Genomic DNA, 17,170 nt, shown 5'->3' with positions numbered 1-17,170 from the left:
AATTTACAATATATACAGTCAGCCAAACGTTTAAATCCCAGACAGGCCCGGTGGGCGTTATTCTTTACCCGGTTTAACTTCCTGATCACCTACCGACCAGGCTCCAAAAATGTCCGGGCAGATGCCCTTTCCAGAAGTTTCTCGGCACACCACATTCCAGTCACTATCCCAGAGCCGATTATTCCCCCTTCTGTAATCCATGCCGGGTTGACCCAAGATCTGAGTATCACACTTCAGAGATTCCAGAAATTAGCCCCTGATACTACTCCGGAGCAACGTCTCTTTGTTCCAGTCCATCTAAGGAAGGCGGTTATTGCAGAGGCGCATAACAGTAGGGTTGCAGGGCATCCTGGAATTTTCAAGACGTTAGAAATCCTTTCCCGTACAGTCTGGTGGCCATCTATGTCTGCTGACGTCAGGAGTCATGTCCTCTCATGTGAGGTTTGTGCCAGAAACAAAGTTCCTAGGATCCGCCCAATAGGCCAGTTAGTTCCTTTGGCACCACCTGCAAAACCATGGACCCACTTGTCCATGGACTTTATAGTGGATCTACCACCTTCTGCAGGACACAATACCATTTGGGTCGTGGTAGACCGGTTCAGTAAGATGTCCCATTTCGTTCCCTTACCCAGACTGCCTACAGCTCGGGATTTGGCCGTCTTATTCATTCAACATATTTTCCGGCTCCATGGACTCCCTACTGACATAGTTTCCGATCGGGGTTCTCAGTTCATAGCGCAATTCTGGAGATCTTTCTGTACCCTCCTCGGAATCAAGGTTAGTTTATCATCCGCATATCACCCTCAGTCCAATGGGCAGACCGAAAGAGTTAACCAGTCCTTGGAAAAATTTTTGCGATGCTACACGTCAGAGTTCCATGATAATTGGTCTTCCTTGTTACCCTGGGCGGAATTTGCCTGTAACAATTCCTGTCATTCATCTACTAAAACTTCTCCGTTTTTCTGCAATTATGGTTTTCACCCCAGATCTAACTCCCTGTATTCACTTAACCCAGTTGGTGTCCAGGAGATCCGTTCCACTGCAAGAGATCTCAGAGTTATCTGGAGAAAAGTACAGGCATCTCTGAAACAGGCTTCAGTTGTCGCAAAAAAAAATTCGGATCGCCACCGTACCATCTGCTCCTTCAAGGTGGGCCAGAGAGTGTGGCTGTCTACAAAAAACATTAAACTCAGACAGCCTTGCAAAAAGTTGGGTCCCAAGTTCATCGGCCCGTTCCTTATCATCAAGCAGGTTAATTCTGTTGCATTTAGGTTAAGAATTCCGGGCTCATTGAGAATTCCCAACACATTTCACTGTTCTCTGTTGAAGCCGGTATTATATCCTACTCAAATCCAGTCTTCAAATTTGCCTGAGAGAAAATCAAACAGATCACCAAGATACGTTGTTCAGAAGATCTTGGATTCCAAAAAAGTGCAAGGTCAGGTGCACTTCCTAGTGCAGTGGAGGAATCGTGGGTTAGAAGAACGGTCTTAGATCCCACGGAGACAACTCGATGCTCCTAAACAGTTGAAGGAGTTCTTTAAGAAATTTCCAAGGAAACCGGGGTGTCGGGGTTCCTTAACCCCTCCTCAAGGGGGGGGGTACTGTCACGAGCCGCGGCGGTACTCACAGCCGCCGCGGCTCGCTTCCTGTAGGTCTCAACGTCCCGGCCGTCACCATGATGACCGGGACGTCATTTCCTTCCAACTCCCGACCGTTACCAAGGCAACGGTCGGACGCTTCCTCAGCGCCGTGTCCTGGCAGCCAGGCGCGCATGCGCTCTAGGGACAATCAGGCAGATTTAGCCTGTGGCTGAATTAGCAGGCATTAGCCTGCAGGTGTGGATTTCAGGGCTAAGCCCTGATTGGTCTTGCTAGGTGCTGGCAATTAGCCTACAAGTGTGGCCTTGTCTAGGGGCAGGTTCTGATTGGTTATGGGTTGTATTTAAGGCAATGAGGTCTGCTGCCTCATTGCCGGTTATAGCTTCTGTGCTCCAGTCTGCTGACCTGCTTGCTCCAGTTCCTGTTCCTGTATCTATGTTTTGACTTCCCGTGTATGACCCTTGGCTTCGTATTTGACTTCGCTTGTGTTTCCTGTGACCCTGATCCTTGGCTCGTTTACCCGTTCTGCTACTTTGCCTGTGACCTCTGACCTCAGCTTGTTCATCGTTTCTGTTACCTGCTGCCGACCTTTTGACCTCTGCGTGGACCTGACTCTTCTTGCCTGGGTTCTCCCCAGCCGGTACACACTTCACGACCCTCTGTCAGTCTGCAGCCCAGTCTGTCCCCACCATCAGGGGCTCCAGTGAACACCTGACTGGCAGAGTAGACTCCGGGTTGTGTTGTGCCGGCTGGAGGGGTTCCTAACAGAAGCATGTACTGTTATGAGCGAGGGAGATTTTTATATGTACACTATTTTGAATTTCCTTTTCATAGGCTCTGACTGCTTATGTCAATATTGTTTAATGATTGCACTTTTAGGCAATGTTATATGCAGTTCAAAACCTTAACAGAAGATATGCACTTTGGCTGTGTTACAGTAGTGGCTATTGTTGCATGCTTTATTTTACTAAATTTCACAATAATAAGTCATATATTACATACATTTACACACAATTACTAAACTTTGTTTCATTAGTTATTACATTTTATTTAATCTTAGAAGGAATTCCTTGTGCCTCCCACTTTTTAAGGGACCAAAAGTAACAGGACAATCGTCTCAAAAGCTATTTCATGGACATGTGTGGGCTATTCCCTCGTTATTTCATCATCAATTAAGCAGGTAAAAGGTCTGGAGTTGATTCTAGTTGACATTTGCATTTGGAATCTGTTGCTGTCGACTCTCAATATGAGATCCAAAGAGCTGTCACTATCAGTGAAGTAAGCCATCATTAGGCTGAAAAATCAAAACAAACCCATCAGAGAGATAGCAAAAACATGAGGTGTGGCCAAATCAACTGTTTGGAACATTCTTAAAAAGAAAGAACGCACTGGAGAGCTCAGCAACACCACAAGACCCGGAAGACCACAGAAAACAACTGTGGTGGATGACAGAAGAATTTTCTCCCTGGTGAAGAAAAACCCCTTCACAACAGTTGGCCAAATCAAGAACGCTCTTCAGGAGTTAGGTGTATATGTGTCAAAGTCAACAATCAAGAGAAGAGTTCACAAGAGTGAATATAGAGGGTTCACCACAAGATGTAAACCATCGGTGAGCCATAAAAACAGGAAGACCAGATTAGAGTTTGACAAACAACATCTAAAAAAGCCATTACAGTTCTGGAACAACATCCTATGGACAGATGAGACAAAGATCAACTTGTACCAGAGTGATGGGAAGAGAAGAGTATGGAGAAGGAAAGGAACTGCTCATGATCCAAAACATACCACCTCATCAGTGAAGCATGGTGGTGGTAGTGTCATGGCGTGGGCATGTATGGCTGCCAATGGAACTGGTTCCCTTGTATTTATTGATGATGTGACTGCTGACAAAAGCAGCAGGATGAATTCTGAAGTGTTGCGGGCAATATTATCTGCTCATATTCAGTCAAATGCTTCAGAACTCATTGGACGGCGCTTCACAGTGCAGATAGACAATGACCCGAAGCATACTGCAAAAGCAACCAAAGAGTTTTTTAAGGCTAACAAGTGGAATGCTATGCAATGGCCAAGTCATTTCACTTGATGAAGGCAGTTAAAGCACATCTTGTTAGTTTCATTTCAAATCAATTGTGGTGGTGTATAGAGCCCAAAATATGACAATTGTGCTGATGTCCCAATATTTATGGACTTGACTGTATATATTGAGAATAAAAACTTGTAACTTTGTATTAATAAACAGAGAATATTTCTTGCATACAGAACTTGGTCTGTGTCTGTTCTCTCCAGCTGATTGAAGCGCTTCCAGATGTACTTGACACCACAAGGCAAACTCTGAACAGAATTTTAGATCTAACACTTGTATGTGGTGATCCACATATATATTGTAAATGTGCATTTGCTTTACTTGTCCCGTAGATGTCTTACTTATTTAGCCTTACAATTTATAAAACCACAAAGATCAAATTAATTTGAAGGAAAATGGCAGATTCATCTGCACATTTCTGTGCCTCTGTTGAAAGAGGCTTATTTTTATGATCACATCTTGAGATTCAGCTATATCTTTGCTTTGATTTACTTCCCTGCATCTTTTGAGAAATGTTGCTGATCTTGTGCAATGTCTGCAGTGCTTTGGGCAGCTGACTGGTATGACCTCACCATAGTTTCATTACATTGCTTATATGTGACATTTAGCATAGTGAGTGGGAAAGTATAGTTACATAAATACCCATCCAGCACATCCCTCTGCAAACATAGAAGTTGCCAACACTGACTAATTCTCACAATCAGTTAATAACATGAAAAACTGTTTAACCCCTATGTGCAAGATGGTATCTTATTGAAATCGGACAGGTTAGTTTGTCTAATGCAACTTAGACTAATGAAAGCAATAAAATAAAAACTAAATGTAAGACTCAGTATACTTTTGCCTGATATATGAATTTCATATAGGGATTTAAATCAGTTACAGTGGAGTGGCCACTGGTGGCGGTGCAGTGCAAATGCACATAAATATTGGGCGCCAGGCCATCTTAGTTCAAACAGAAACAATCTTTATTTAACTACTCTTCTCCTCCAACACCTGAACATAACGGTTGCAGATAAATTTTCTCCAGCTCCTCAAGCACACACTTGCAGCAATAAACTAATTCTGCCAGTTCACGTACCCAATGTTGTAGGTACAGTTGTTACACAGCATCAGTCAGAGCTAATCATATACATAGTCAGATGGCGCTCTTGGCTAAAAATCTCACCCTGCAGGGCGGATTGACTCTGGCTCCTATCTGACATTTCTGTCCCTCGGCGCTGGCGCTTTTGCGCCGCTGGCCACCCCTACGATGACACAAATGCAAGCGTCATGACGTAGGACCGCCCACCCGGTGACGCAACATTGTTATCCCTTGTTTTTACCTGTTCCAATTGCTGGGAGACTAACAGTCTTCAGGTCGTGTTGGTCACACGCCTTAAGAGCTTTCTTCAGCGATTCCACAATGACTTTTGGCGTCACATTAATCAGGTGAATTATCTTTCGGCATTTAAGTTGTCCAGCTGAAGTTATAACAAATCCATCTTTAGGGAGTTTACCTGAAATACAAGGTGTAGGAAAATGTAATTTACAATTTCTCATTGTCATTTATAATTCCTGCCATACTTGATAACTGTCTCATGCATGTGCATATCACTACAGACTGGGACGGCAAAGCAGTAAATGAACCCTCACCGCTCTGGGCCTGTCTTACTGGGGCAGTCGAGTATCGCTCAGGTGCACCTGCTATATTTTCTTGATTAATTGCATTGATAAGTGATTATTTTTTATAGCTAAATGATAAATAAGCCTAACACCTAGTAACTAAGGTCCCTTCACCTCCAGACCCATCTTTTTCTCTAGTGTCTAATAGGGATAGCTAGAGAAGATATTTTATAAAGGCATGTTCTACAAGTGCCAGTTGTTAGTGTATGCTGCCACTTGTAGTGCCACAATATGTTGTAGCATTTTAACTTGGTACCCAACAGACAGGAGTACCAGGAGGGGGCCAGTGCTATTCAACAAATGCCTGGTATTCTCAAGGTGAAGGGGTTCAATCAATTTTTTATGGAAGACTGAGCCTGAAACTAAGCAGGCTAAGCTGTTTAGTTACTTTAAGTAGGGATGTGCACCGGCGACTTTTGAGGTCTCGTGTTTTGTGTTTTGGATCCGGATTTTCTCGATGTTTTGGGTTCGGATTTGTTTCGCAAAACACCTGCCGAAAGGTTTTGGTTCGGATTTAAGGTTTTGGATTCGGATTTTTTTTGAAAAAAGAATAAAAAGTTAAAAAAATCAAGTTTTTGGGCTTATTTTCACTCCTACGCTATTATTAACCTCAATAACATCCAATAACAATAATTTCCACTAATCTAAAGGCTATTCTGAACACCTAACACCTCACAATATTTTTTTTTTTTTAGTACAAAACCTTGCAACGAGGTATCTTTGTGGACTGCGTAGAGGAGTGTTCCCCACAATACAATTAAAAACCCATCAACTGGTCTGAATTACACCCAAAAATAGTATCTGGACTGCGTAGAGGACTGGCCACTGGCCACCACAATATAATATATAGAAAACCTTCAACAGGTCAGAATTACACCCAAAAATAGTATCTGGACTGCGTAGAGTAGTGGGCACTGGGCACCACAATAAAATATATAGAAAACTTTCAACAGGTCTGAATTACACCCAAAAATAGTATCTGGACTGCGTAGAGGACTGGCCACTGGCCACCACAATATAATATATAGAAAACCTTCAACAGGTCTGAATTACACCCAAAAATTGTATCTGGACTGCGTAGAGTAGTGGGCACTGGGCACCACAATAAAAAATATATAGAAAACCTTCAACAGGTCAGAATTACACCCAAAAATAGTATCTGGACTGCGTAGAGGACTGGCCACTGGCCACCACAATATAATATATAGAAAACCTTCAACAGGTCAGAATTACACCCAAAAATAGTATCTGGACTGCATAGAGTAGTGGGCACTGGGCACCACAATAAAATATATAGAAAACTTTCAACAGGTCTGAATTACACCCAAAAATAGTATCTGGACTGCGTAGAGGACTGGCCACTGGCCACTACAATATAATATATAGAAAACCTTCAACAGGTCAGAATTACACCCAAAAATAGTATCTGGACTGCGTAGAGTAGTGGGCACTGGGCACCACAATAAAAAATATATAGAAAACCTTCAACAGGTCAGAATTACACCCAAAAATAGTATCTGGACTGCGTAGAGGACTGGCCACTGGCCACCACAATATAATATATAGAAAACCTTCAACAGGTCAGAATTACACCCAAAAATAGTATCTGGACTGCGTAGAGTAGTGGGCACTGGGCACCACAATATAATATATAGAAAACCTTCAACAGGTCAGAATTACACCCAAAAATAGTATCTGGACTGCGTAGAGTAGTGGGCACTGGGCACCACAATAAAAAATATATAGAAAACCTTCAACAGGTCTGCATTACACCCAAAAATAGTATCTGGACTGCATAGAGGACTGGCCACTGGCCACCACAATATAATATATAGAAAACCTTCAACAGGTCTGAATTACACCCAAAAAAAGTATCTGGACTGCGTAGAGTAGTGGGCACTGGGCACCACAATAAAAAATATATAGAAAACCTTCAACAGGTCTGAATTACACCCAAAAATAGTATCTGGACTGCAAAGAGGACTGGCCACTGGCCACCACAATATAATATATAGAAAACCTTCAACAGGTCAGAATTACACCCAAAAATAGTATCTGGACTGCAAAGAGGACTGGCCACTGGCCACCACAATATAATATATAGAAAACCTTCAACAGGTCAGAATTACACCCAAAAATAGTATCTGGACTGCGTAGAGTAGTGGGCACTGGGCACCACAATAAAAAATATATAGAAAACCTTCAACAGGTCTGCATTACACCCAAAAATAGTATCTGGACTGCATAGAAGACTGGCCACTGGCCACCACAATATAATATATAGAAAACCTTCAACAGGTCAGAATTACACCCAAAAATAGTATCTGGACTGCGTAGAGTAGTGGGCACTGGGCACCACAATAAAAAATATATAGAAAACCTTCAACAGGTCTGCATTACACCCAAAAATAGTATCTGGACTGCATAGAGGACTGGCCACTGGCCACCACAATATAATATATAGAAAACCTTCAACAGGTCAGAATTACACCCAAAAATAGTATCTGGACTGCGTAGAGTAGTGGGCACTGGGCACCACAATAAAATATATAAAAAACCTTCAACAGGTCTGCATTACACTGCACATACGGCTGCTCCTCCATCCTCTCCATCATATACATGTTGGAGTTTCAGCGTGTGAAAACCTCTTGTTTTTGATGTCAGTGCATTTTGAATATTTTTCAATTTGCCCCACACCACTGAATGTACTTTATCTATGATACGCATCTATCTATCTTGACTGCGTAGTGTGGTGGCCCCGGTACACAATTTGGTACAGAGGCCACAATATAATTAAAAAACCCTCCACGGGTCAGAATTCCACCAAAAAAGGGTATGGACTGCGTAGTGTGGTGTGCCCTGAACACAATTTTTTACAGCGCCAACAATATAATTAAAAAATTGGGCATCAACTGTCACCGTTGTTTAATATCTGATACACCTAAATATGGACTGCACAGTGGAGTGGCCCCGGTAGTAAATTTGGTGCCGGGGCCACAATACCTCCTCCAACTTCCAAGTGTAGTGTTTATAAAGACAGACAGCGTCGAAGTGTTATTAGTTGACTTTCTTAACCCTAAAATTGTCCCTGTTGCAAATATTCGTGCAATGGACAGTTACTTTTTAATTGAAAGACTCAAGCTTTCAAGTGTAGTGTTTATAAAATATAAACAACAATACAGTAGTTTTAGAGCACGTCAATACCTCGTGTTTTAAATTATGACAGGGCATTTTACTTTTGGTTTAATTTCTTGAATTTGTTTAAATTTGGTTTTACTTTTTGAACATGGCAAACGACTGTTGATTGGTCATATAATGCAAAAAAAAAAGTTCCAAGATGGAATTGTCCTTGGGCCCTCACACCCACCCTTATGTTGTTGAAATAGGACATGCACACTTTAACAAACCAATCATTTCAGCGACAGGGCCTACCAAACAACTTTGGCTGAAATGATTGGTTTGTTTGGGCCCCCACACCAAAAAAGCTATTCATCTCTCCCTGTACAGACTAAACAGGCTCTACTGAGGCAAGATGTCGTCCTCATCCTCAACCTCTGATTCCTCTCCCCCTACAGTGTGTACTTCCTCCTCATCACACATTATCAATTCGTCCCCGCTGGACTCCACAACCACAGGTCCCTCTGTACTATCTGGAGGGCAGTGCTGTACTTCATTGAGGAATTGATTATTCATTTTTATAAACATCATTTTTTCAACGTTATGAGGAAGCAACCTCCTTCGCCGCTCACTGACCAGGTTCCCCGCTGCACTAAAAACTCTTTCCGAGTACACACTGGAGGGGGGACAACTCAGGTAAAATAGAGCCAGTTTGTACAGGGGCTTCCAAACTGCCTTTTTTTCCTGCCAGTAACAATATGGACTGTCTGACATGTCTACTTGGATGGTGTCAGTAAAGTAATCATCCACAATTTTTTCTATTGTGACAGCATCCAATGCAGCGAGAGTAGACATGTCTGCAATGGTTGGCAGGTCCTTCAGTCCGGACCAGATGTTATCAGCATCCCCGCCAGCGCCTCTTTTGGGAAAACTGAGCTTTTTCCTCGCAGCCATAGATGTGGAAAAAAATGAGGGTGGAGCTGTTGGCATGTCACGGTCCTCTTCAGAGGACAATCTCCTGACCAGCAGGTCTTTGCACCGCTGTAGACTTGTGTCCGCCGGAAACAGAGACACAACATACGCTTTAAACCGAGGATCGAGCACGGTGGCCAGAATGTATTCCTCTGACTTTAAAAGAGTGACCACCCTCGGATCCTGGCAAAGCGTACGAAGGGCTACATCCACAAGAGCTACATGCTTGGTGTAATCGCAATGGCTTACCAGCTCCTCCCTCACTTTCTCCAGCTGCTTCTGCAACAGCCTGATCAGGGGAATGACCTGACTCAAGCTGGCAGTGTCGGAACTGACTTCTCGTGTGGCAAGTTCAAATGGCTGCAGAACCTTGCACAACACGGAAATCAGTCTCCACTGCGCTTGACTGAGGCGCATCCCCACTCCTTTGCCTATGTTGTAGGTGGCTGTGTAGGCCTGAATGGCCTTTTGCTGCTCCTCCATCCTCTGCAGCATATAGAGGGTGGAGTTCCAGCGCGTCACAACCTCTTGTTTGAGGTGATGGCAGGGCAGGTTCATGCTTTTTTGATGTGCCTCTAGTCTGCGGTAGGCACTGGCTGAATGCCGAAAGTGTCCTGCAATTTTGCGCGCCACCGCAAGCATCTCCTGCACACCCCTGTCACTCTTGAGGTAATGCTGCACCACCAAATTAATGGTGTGGGCAAAACATGGGACGTGCTGGAAATTGCCCATATTTAATGCCCGCACAATGTTACTGGCATTGTCTGACACCACAAATCCCCATGAGAGTCTAAGTGGGGTAAGCCACTGGGAGATAATTTCCCTCAGTTTCTCTAATATGTTGTCAGCATTGTGCCTCTTATTAAAGCCTGTAATACACAATGTTGCCTGCCTTTGCACGAGCAGCCATTTTGTAGATGCTGCTACTGATGCAGCTGTTGCTGTTGCTACGGAAGGGGATGCATCTACCCAGTGGGCTGTCACAGTCATATAGTCCTTCGTTTGCCCAGAACCACTTGTCCACATGTCCGTGGTTAAGTGGACAGTGGGTACAACCGCATTTTTTAGAGCACTGAGGACACTTGATCGTACTTCTCTGTACATTTTTGGTATCGCCTGCCTAGTGAAGTGGAATCTCGACAAGATTTGGTACCGGGGACACAATACCTCCATCAACCCTCTAAATCCCACTCCACTGATGGCGGACACCGGGCGCACGTCTAACACCAACATTGCAGTTACAGCCGCAGTTATACGCTTTGCAATAGGGTGACTACTATCGTATTTTGTGGTCATGGCAAACGACTGTTGGACGGTCAATTGTTTTGTGAAAGACTTAGCGGTCTTACGACTTCCCCTCTGGGAAGATGACCGACTAACAGCAGCAACAGCAGCAGTGGCAGTAGTAGGCGTACCGCTGCAGGATTCCTCGGATGAATCCCGTATTGAGGAGGACTCAGTCTGGCTGCTGACTTGGGCTGCAGGACTGAATCTGATGGAGATTGTGGAGGAAGTTGACGAGGAGGGTGTTGCTGGTGTGTATCCAACTGGACCACGGGATTTAGGTGTCCCTGTACCGATGAGGGTCCTAGCCCCAGTTCCTGAACTAACCACTGAACTATGAAGGTTATTCAGGTGACGTATAAGGGAGGATGTTCCTAGGTGGGCAAGATCCTTACCCCTGCTTATTTGAGCTTTACATAAGCTACATATGGCCATACATTGGTTGTCTGGATTTGGATAAAAATAACTCCAGACCGAAGAGGTGCATTTTTTGGTCTTCTGACCAGGCATGGCGATGGGCTTTTTCATCCCATGGACATCAGCTTTTTCCCCCCCTGGTGCCTCATTTACAATAACCACATCACCATCCTCATCATCAAGTTCCTCCACAGCGCCAGCTACATCATAAATAGGCTCCTCCCGAGCCACCTCTTCCCGTACAGTGATGGGAAGGTCAGGCTTGACAACCACCAACACCCTTGGACTCGCCTTGAGGATTTGTGATAATTTCTCTTTAGAAGGCAGAGTTGTTTGCTGTTTTGTTGCTGACAGCATAACTCTCTTCAATTTTTTGTAGGGGGGGAGGAGGAGGGATAAGATCCGTGGGTGCAGCTGAACCACTAGTCATGAACACGGGCCAGGGCCTAAGCCGTTCCTTGCCACTCCGTGTCGTAAATGGCATATTGGCAACTTTACGTTTCTCCTCAGATGATTTTAAGTTTCTCTTTTTGCTACTTTTTCTTAACTTTGGCTTTTTGGATTTTACATGCCCGGTACTACGAGATTGGGCATCGGGCTTGGAAGACGACGTTGATGGCATTTCATCGTCTATGTCATGACTAGTGGCAGCAGCTTCAGCATTAGGAGGAAGTGGGTCTTGATCTTTCCCTACTTTATCCTCCAAATTTTTGGTCTCCATTATATGTAGCACAAGATACTGCAGAATGTGTGAACTTGGTAATATTGCAGTACCAATGGACTTATACTGCTGGATTGGTTTTGCAAATTTGGTTATAATTACTTTTTTTTTTTATTTTATTTTTTTAATATTTTATATAACTTTTTTTTTATTTTTTAAAAACTTGGGAATAATGGGGAAATAACTATGCCCTTAGAAGCACAGAGAACAGGACACAGCACCACTGGACTGAACAGGACACAGCACAGGACCCAGCAGCACTACTGAACTCAGCAGGACAGAGCACAGGACACAGCACCACTGGACTGATACTGCTGAATGTGTGAACTTGGTAATATTGCAGTACCAATGGGCTTATACTGCTGGATTGGTTTTGCAAATTTGGTTATAATTATATATATTTTTTTAATTTTTTATTTTTATTTTTTTTTATAACTTTTTTTAAATTTTTTAAACACTTGGGAATAATGGGGAAATAACTATGCCCTTAGAAGCACAGAGCACAGGACACAGCACCACTGGACTGAACAGGACACAGCGCAGGACCCAGCAGCACTACTGAACTCAGCAGGACAGAGCACATGACACAGCACCACTGGACTGATACTGCAGAATGTGTGAACTTTGTAATATTGCAGTACCACTGGACTTTTACTGCTGAATGTGTGAACTTGGTAATATTGCAGTACCAATGGGCTTATACTGCAGGATTGGTTGTGCAAATTTTGTGGTAATTAAAAAAAAATTAAATTAGTTTTTGGTATTTTTTTAAATAACTTTTTTTTATTTTTTTAAACACAGGGGAATATTGGGGAAATAACTATGCCCTTAGAAGCACAGAGCACAGGACACAGCACCACTGGACTGAACAGGACACAGCACAGGACCCAGCAGCACCACTGACCTCAGAAGGACAGAGCACAGGACACAGCACCACTGGACTGAGCACAGCACAGCACAGCACAGCACAGAACTTAACTGAACAGCACGAGATATAGCAGGACAGAGGACCACCTAACACACCCCCCCTCTACCCTGATCAATGCCCGAGTGAAGATGGCGGCGACTAGCGGGGAATTTATAGGATCCGAGTATCGCGAGATCCGACAACGGGATTATGAGTCAGAGCCTCAGTTTCAGATTTGAATTTGGCGCCAATACCCGGATCTGTCTCGGTTCCGAATCGGATCGGCAACGTTCGGGTGGGCTCGGATTTCATAAATCCGAGTGCGCTCATCTCTAACTTTAAGGGGTACTTTAACTTAATTTATTTTATTTTAACAAGACAAGCAAAGACAATCTCACCAGGCACTTGCATCTGGTTTTGCCATGCCTAAACAGCATGTGGTTTAGAGGTTTGCACACCGCCACACTTTGGATGTGGTATGAGATTTCAACCTCCAAACTGCAGGACAATAAATTCTGTGGTTTCGATCTGAAAACGCATTTGAAGTGTGGCGGTTTGCATAGTGCATAATGAGCTGCACTGTGATACATGCAGCCCTTTGTTTCTCACAAAAGCAGGAAGAATTAGTGGCAAACCAGAATGTGGTAGTTTAATAGTATTTTGGTCACGTGATGGTGGTTTTTGTTGTGTTGGCTCCTTTCAGAAAACTTTATTACTATATATGTCGGGTGTTTATTAGTTACAAAATCTCATCTGAATTTTCTAATGAATCCAGTATTAATTTGAAAAAACAAACAAACAATTTGCTCATTTCTTCTAGTATATATAGCACAGTATAAAGATATCATTGAGTAATTTATGGTATCATATTATATATTGTAATGGACAACAATATCAGCACATGGACTGAGCCATACCTCTCAACATTTGGGTAGGCAGCATCGGGACAGGGGTTTGACCACACCTCCGGAGTGGGGTCTGCCCCATACTGCCGCCCCCCTCCAAACATCTCTGCCATGCAAAGCAGCAGTGAACAGACAATACCTGCCAAATTTCCCACCTGCGGAACAAAGATGTGTCTGTCAGGATGGTGGGACAGAGCCCTCAAATTGGGGCGGTTGGGAGGTATGTCTAAGCTGCCTGGAGCAAATGGAACTGCTAGCAGTCACACCTTCATCACCCTTATAGTTATACTGAAGGAAGCACTGTAAAGACAATTTTTCAACATAAATGTACATTTTGATTAATCTAAAATCCCTAAAAATATCTAGAGCTATACTGAAGGCTTATAACAACTGATGAGAAACATGTTGCCATTTTGTCCATACCTAAACGTGCACATTCCTCTTTCACAGTATCTCCCGCTGCCGTGAGAATGACTTTGGATATACCTGAAATATTTTTTAAAAAAATGCATTTTTGAAAACTGTATAGTAGCTTATAATAATAACTTTACATTTCATTAACAGTTCCAGATCTGAAAAAAGGTTGAATCGTGTGCTCACTCAGAAGGCCTGGCCGATTTGTTAATTTTGCAAGGAATAACTTTTTTTTCATTTTTTTTCTTAATTCAGGTGAATTTTATATTTATATTTTATATATTTTTTCAGCACAGTTGAGTAAAAATCTTTGTGTTGGTTAAGCATCTTGTTCTATTTTTGAGGGCATTATACAAGAAATAAAAACAGTTATTTTTTTAATGCACTTTTCCATAATTCTTTCCATAACAACTTTAGCACAAAATATACCCCATATTTATTCTGCAACTTGTAATGCTTAGGAATACCAAACATGTGAACGTTATTAATGGTGTGATATACTTTTTTGTTTAGATATATTTGTTAAGAGAGTATGAATACAAATATGAGCCACACTTTAGCCATATTGTTATATTCATGAATGTACCTTTAAATGTATAAAAATGATTATATTTACTCAGTATTCCTGTAACGAACAATCCAACAGAAAGAATTAACATACAACATGATGTGCATTTTTCATGGAAATGTCTAATGTTTGAAATATACTAGCTAACAAGAATAAGAACTGAGGGTTGAATTAAGCATGCGGGGAATTAAAAGCTGAGGTTGCGTTCATTAGCTAAAGTTTACCTCTCTAAGGGTTAAAAGGTCTAGCAGGAGATAGGGGTATGCCCATTTGAGGTCACCAGGGGAATCTCAAGGATCAATTAATAAGAATGAGAGGTGGAGTGAAAATCGGCCTCTAGGATCCAATAATTTTTTGGGAGAAGTACTCTGTGCCTCCTCCTGCCTCTGCCTAGTGTATAACTTCATTGCCTTTTTCGTTGTATGAGTGTACCCTGTTATTCTCCTTGCTCTTCCTCTTCTCTGTTTCTGTCTATTTCCAGCCCCTGTTTTTCCCCTTTATTTTGTGTTTCTGTGGGTTTTATTTTTGTTTCACTTGTTTTAGTCAGTTCACCACCCTTGCATCATTTACTGTTCCCTCCTTCCCGTTTTTTGGACACCAGGTGGTCCCCCCTTTCCACTTAATTTTTCATTCTTTAGTTCACCTAGTGCCCAGTTGCTACGGAAAGCCCTAGTGGAACCACCACCAAGTCAGGGAAAGGGTCACCTACCCACCTCCCCTCAGGCCATGCTAGAGCTGCGGGGGTGCTGCTCTCCCTCCAGGAGGGTGAGCGGTCGCACCCCCAGAGCCCTTCTGGGGTTGCTAATCTCTGTCCGAGATTTGTGCCTCGCCGTCTGAAGTGATGGAAGTCACTTCCGGTCTGGTGGCCCTTATGGGAAACCCATGCTTGGGCTGCACTAGCTGGTGGGTGCCCATGCCAAACAGGTGGCGTTGGGGGAGGATCCCCACATGGTTCCCGGAGTACTCGGTTCCGTGACTCAATTATGGCTGGGGGACATAGCGGTTACCCAGGAGCAGGCTAAGTTGATGGATATGGGGGCATCTGCCCCCAGGTTGGTCCCATAGTGGGCTACCTTGGGCTGGGTCACTGGGCAACATGCATTTGTTTTCCTTTAAAATGGGCTGCTGAGTGGAGTCTTGCCCCATGGGCTAAAATTTCTCCCCTGCGGTGCCCACCAGGGACAGTATGAGGTGGTGGGGGTGGTTTTCCCCTGCCAATTCCCAGAGCACTAGGCTCCGTGCTGCAAATTTGGGTGGGGTAATAGGGTTCCTCCCAGCAACATTATGAGGCAGTGGGACTGACTCCCCTCACCGGTTCCCGGAGCAGCAGGATCTGTGCCCCATTTATGGCTGGGGGGAATAGCTTGGCCCTCAGTCCCATGATCCAACCCTTATTAAGGACCAGGGCTCTCCTAGGGCTGTGGGAGGAACCAAGGTAGTTCAGCAGGTTTGGCAAGCTTGTGCCCGGAGTGGAGCACTGTGGCTCCAGTGGGCGAGAGGGCCACTTCTTCTGGGGCTCGGCCTCCCCGGGTCCCTCCTTTCGATTTTTTTTTCCCATGGCTCCTCATTGGTCACGGGGCATGTACAATAATGTAGTGGGGCTGGCACGGGGCCTTGGGGGGATTGTTTGCTAGGGCGCTCCTCTAGGTGTCCCCTGGATGAGTCATTTCAGTACAGGTATAGTGCAGCTCCACCGCAGGGTTGGCAACTGTCCCTGGCCACTCCGGTTACCTTCCCCTTCTGTCTCAGTACCCGGCTCTAGGGGTTCCAGTAGGACTTCATGGGGTTCCCTTGATGCGGCCCAGGATGGGGTGCTATGGTCTCTGCATGGGAGTCGTTTGTCTTGTGATTCTCTTTCAGCAGGTGTGCCTCCGGTTCCTGGTTCCTCGATTGCTGGATCGGTCGCTGTGGTGACTTTGACTTTGGCTGGGGAGGGTCCGAAGTCTAGCTCCAATGGTTGTTCCATGCAGTGGGTTGAGCATGATATGGTTTCCTTGCCTGATGTGTCGCCTGTGTTTTCTTATTGCTATAGTTCTAGCGCTGAGTCTTCCAGTTCTGGATCCTGCCCCAGTATGTTGGTAAAGAGTTGACGCAAGCACTTTGTAGCTTGCGATGGCATTGGCGCTGAGCGGCCTCCTATGGCAGTGTGGGGGGGCTCCCGTATCACAGAGTCTCAGATAGTGAGCTTTGCAAGTACTGTAATATATAGCGGCTTTCAAGTTTCTGTGCGGGACAAGATCTATAGGGGCCGGTTTGTGGACAAGTTTGCTATTAATTAGCGAGTCAAGAAAGTGGTTGCCGTGGTCCTAGCTAAAAGGGGCGGGGTAAGGCCAGCTACATAACTAGCTGAGCAGTGCGTACCTCTTTGCGGTGTCTCGGCAAAAGGGATTCTGGGATCCGTCTCGGGACCCTTTGCGACTAGCTGTGGCACGGATGAAGTGGAAACTAGGAGGCCGGATGATGGTCTTGCTCATGGAGGATGTACTCTATTCCTGTATACCGGATGTTAGGAGGAG

General features: G+C 44.2%; 1 protein-coding gene across 1 annotated transcript in view; it reads right to left on the bottom strand.

Moving 5' to 3' along the window:
- LOC142098562 (protein mono-ADP-ribosyltransferase PARP15-like) overlaps positions 1-16,620 on the bottom strand; it is a 50,110-nt gene extending 33,490 nt beyond the window's left edge. The window contains exons 1-2 of the mRNA XM_075181399.1: positions 16,386-16,620; positions 5,010-5,183 (exon numbers count right to left, since the gene is read on the bottom strand). Coding sequence (XP_075037500.1) covers positions 5,010-5,183; positions 16,386-16,620 — 409 coding nt within the window. The remainder of the gene's footprint in view (positions 1-5,009; positions 5,184-16,385) is intronic.
- Between the last annotated feature and the right edge of the window lie 550 nt (positions 16,621-17,170).

Source organism: Mixophyes fleayi, chromosome 7 (genome assembly GCF_038048845.1).
Source record: "Mixophyes fleayi isolate aMixFle1 chromosome 7, aMixFle1.hap1, whole genome shotgun sequence".
Classification (NCBI taxonomy): Eukaryota; Metazoa; Chordata; class Amphibia; order Anura; family Limnodynastidae; genus Mixophyes; species Mixophyes fleayi.
This window is presented reverse-complemented; position numbering and strand designations above follow the sequence as displayed.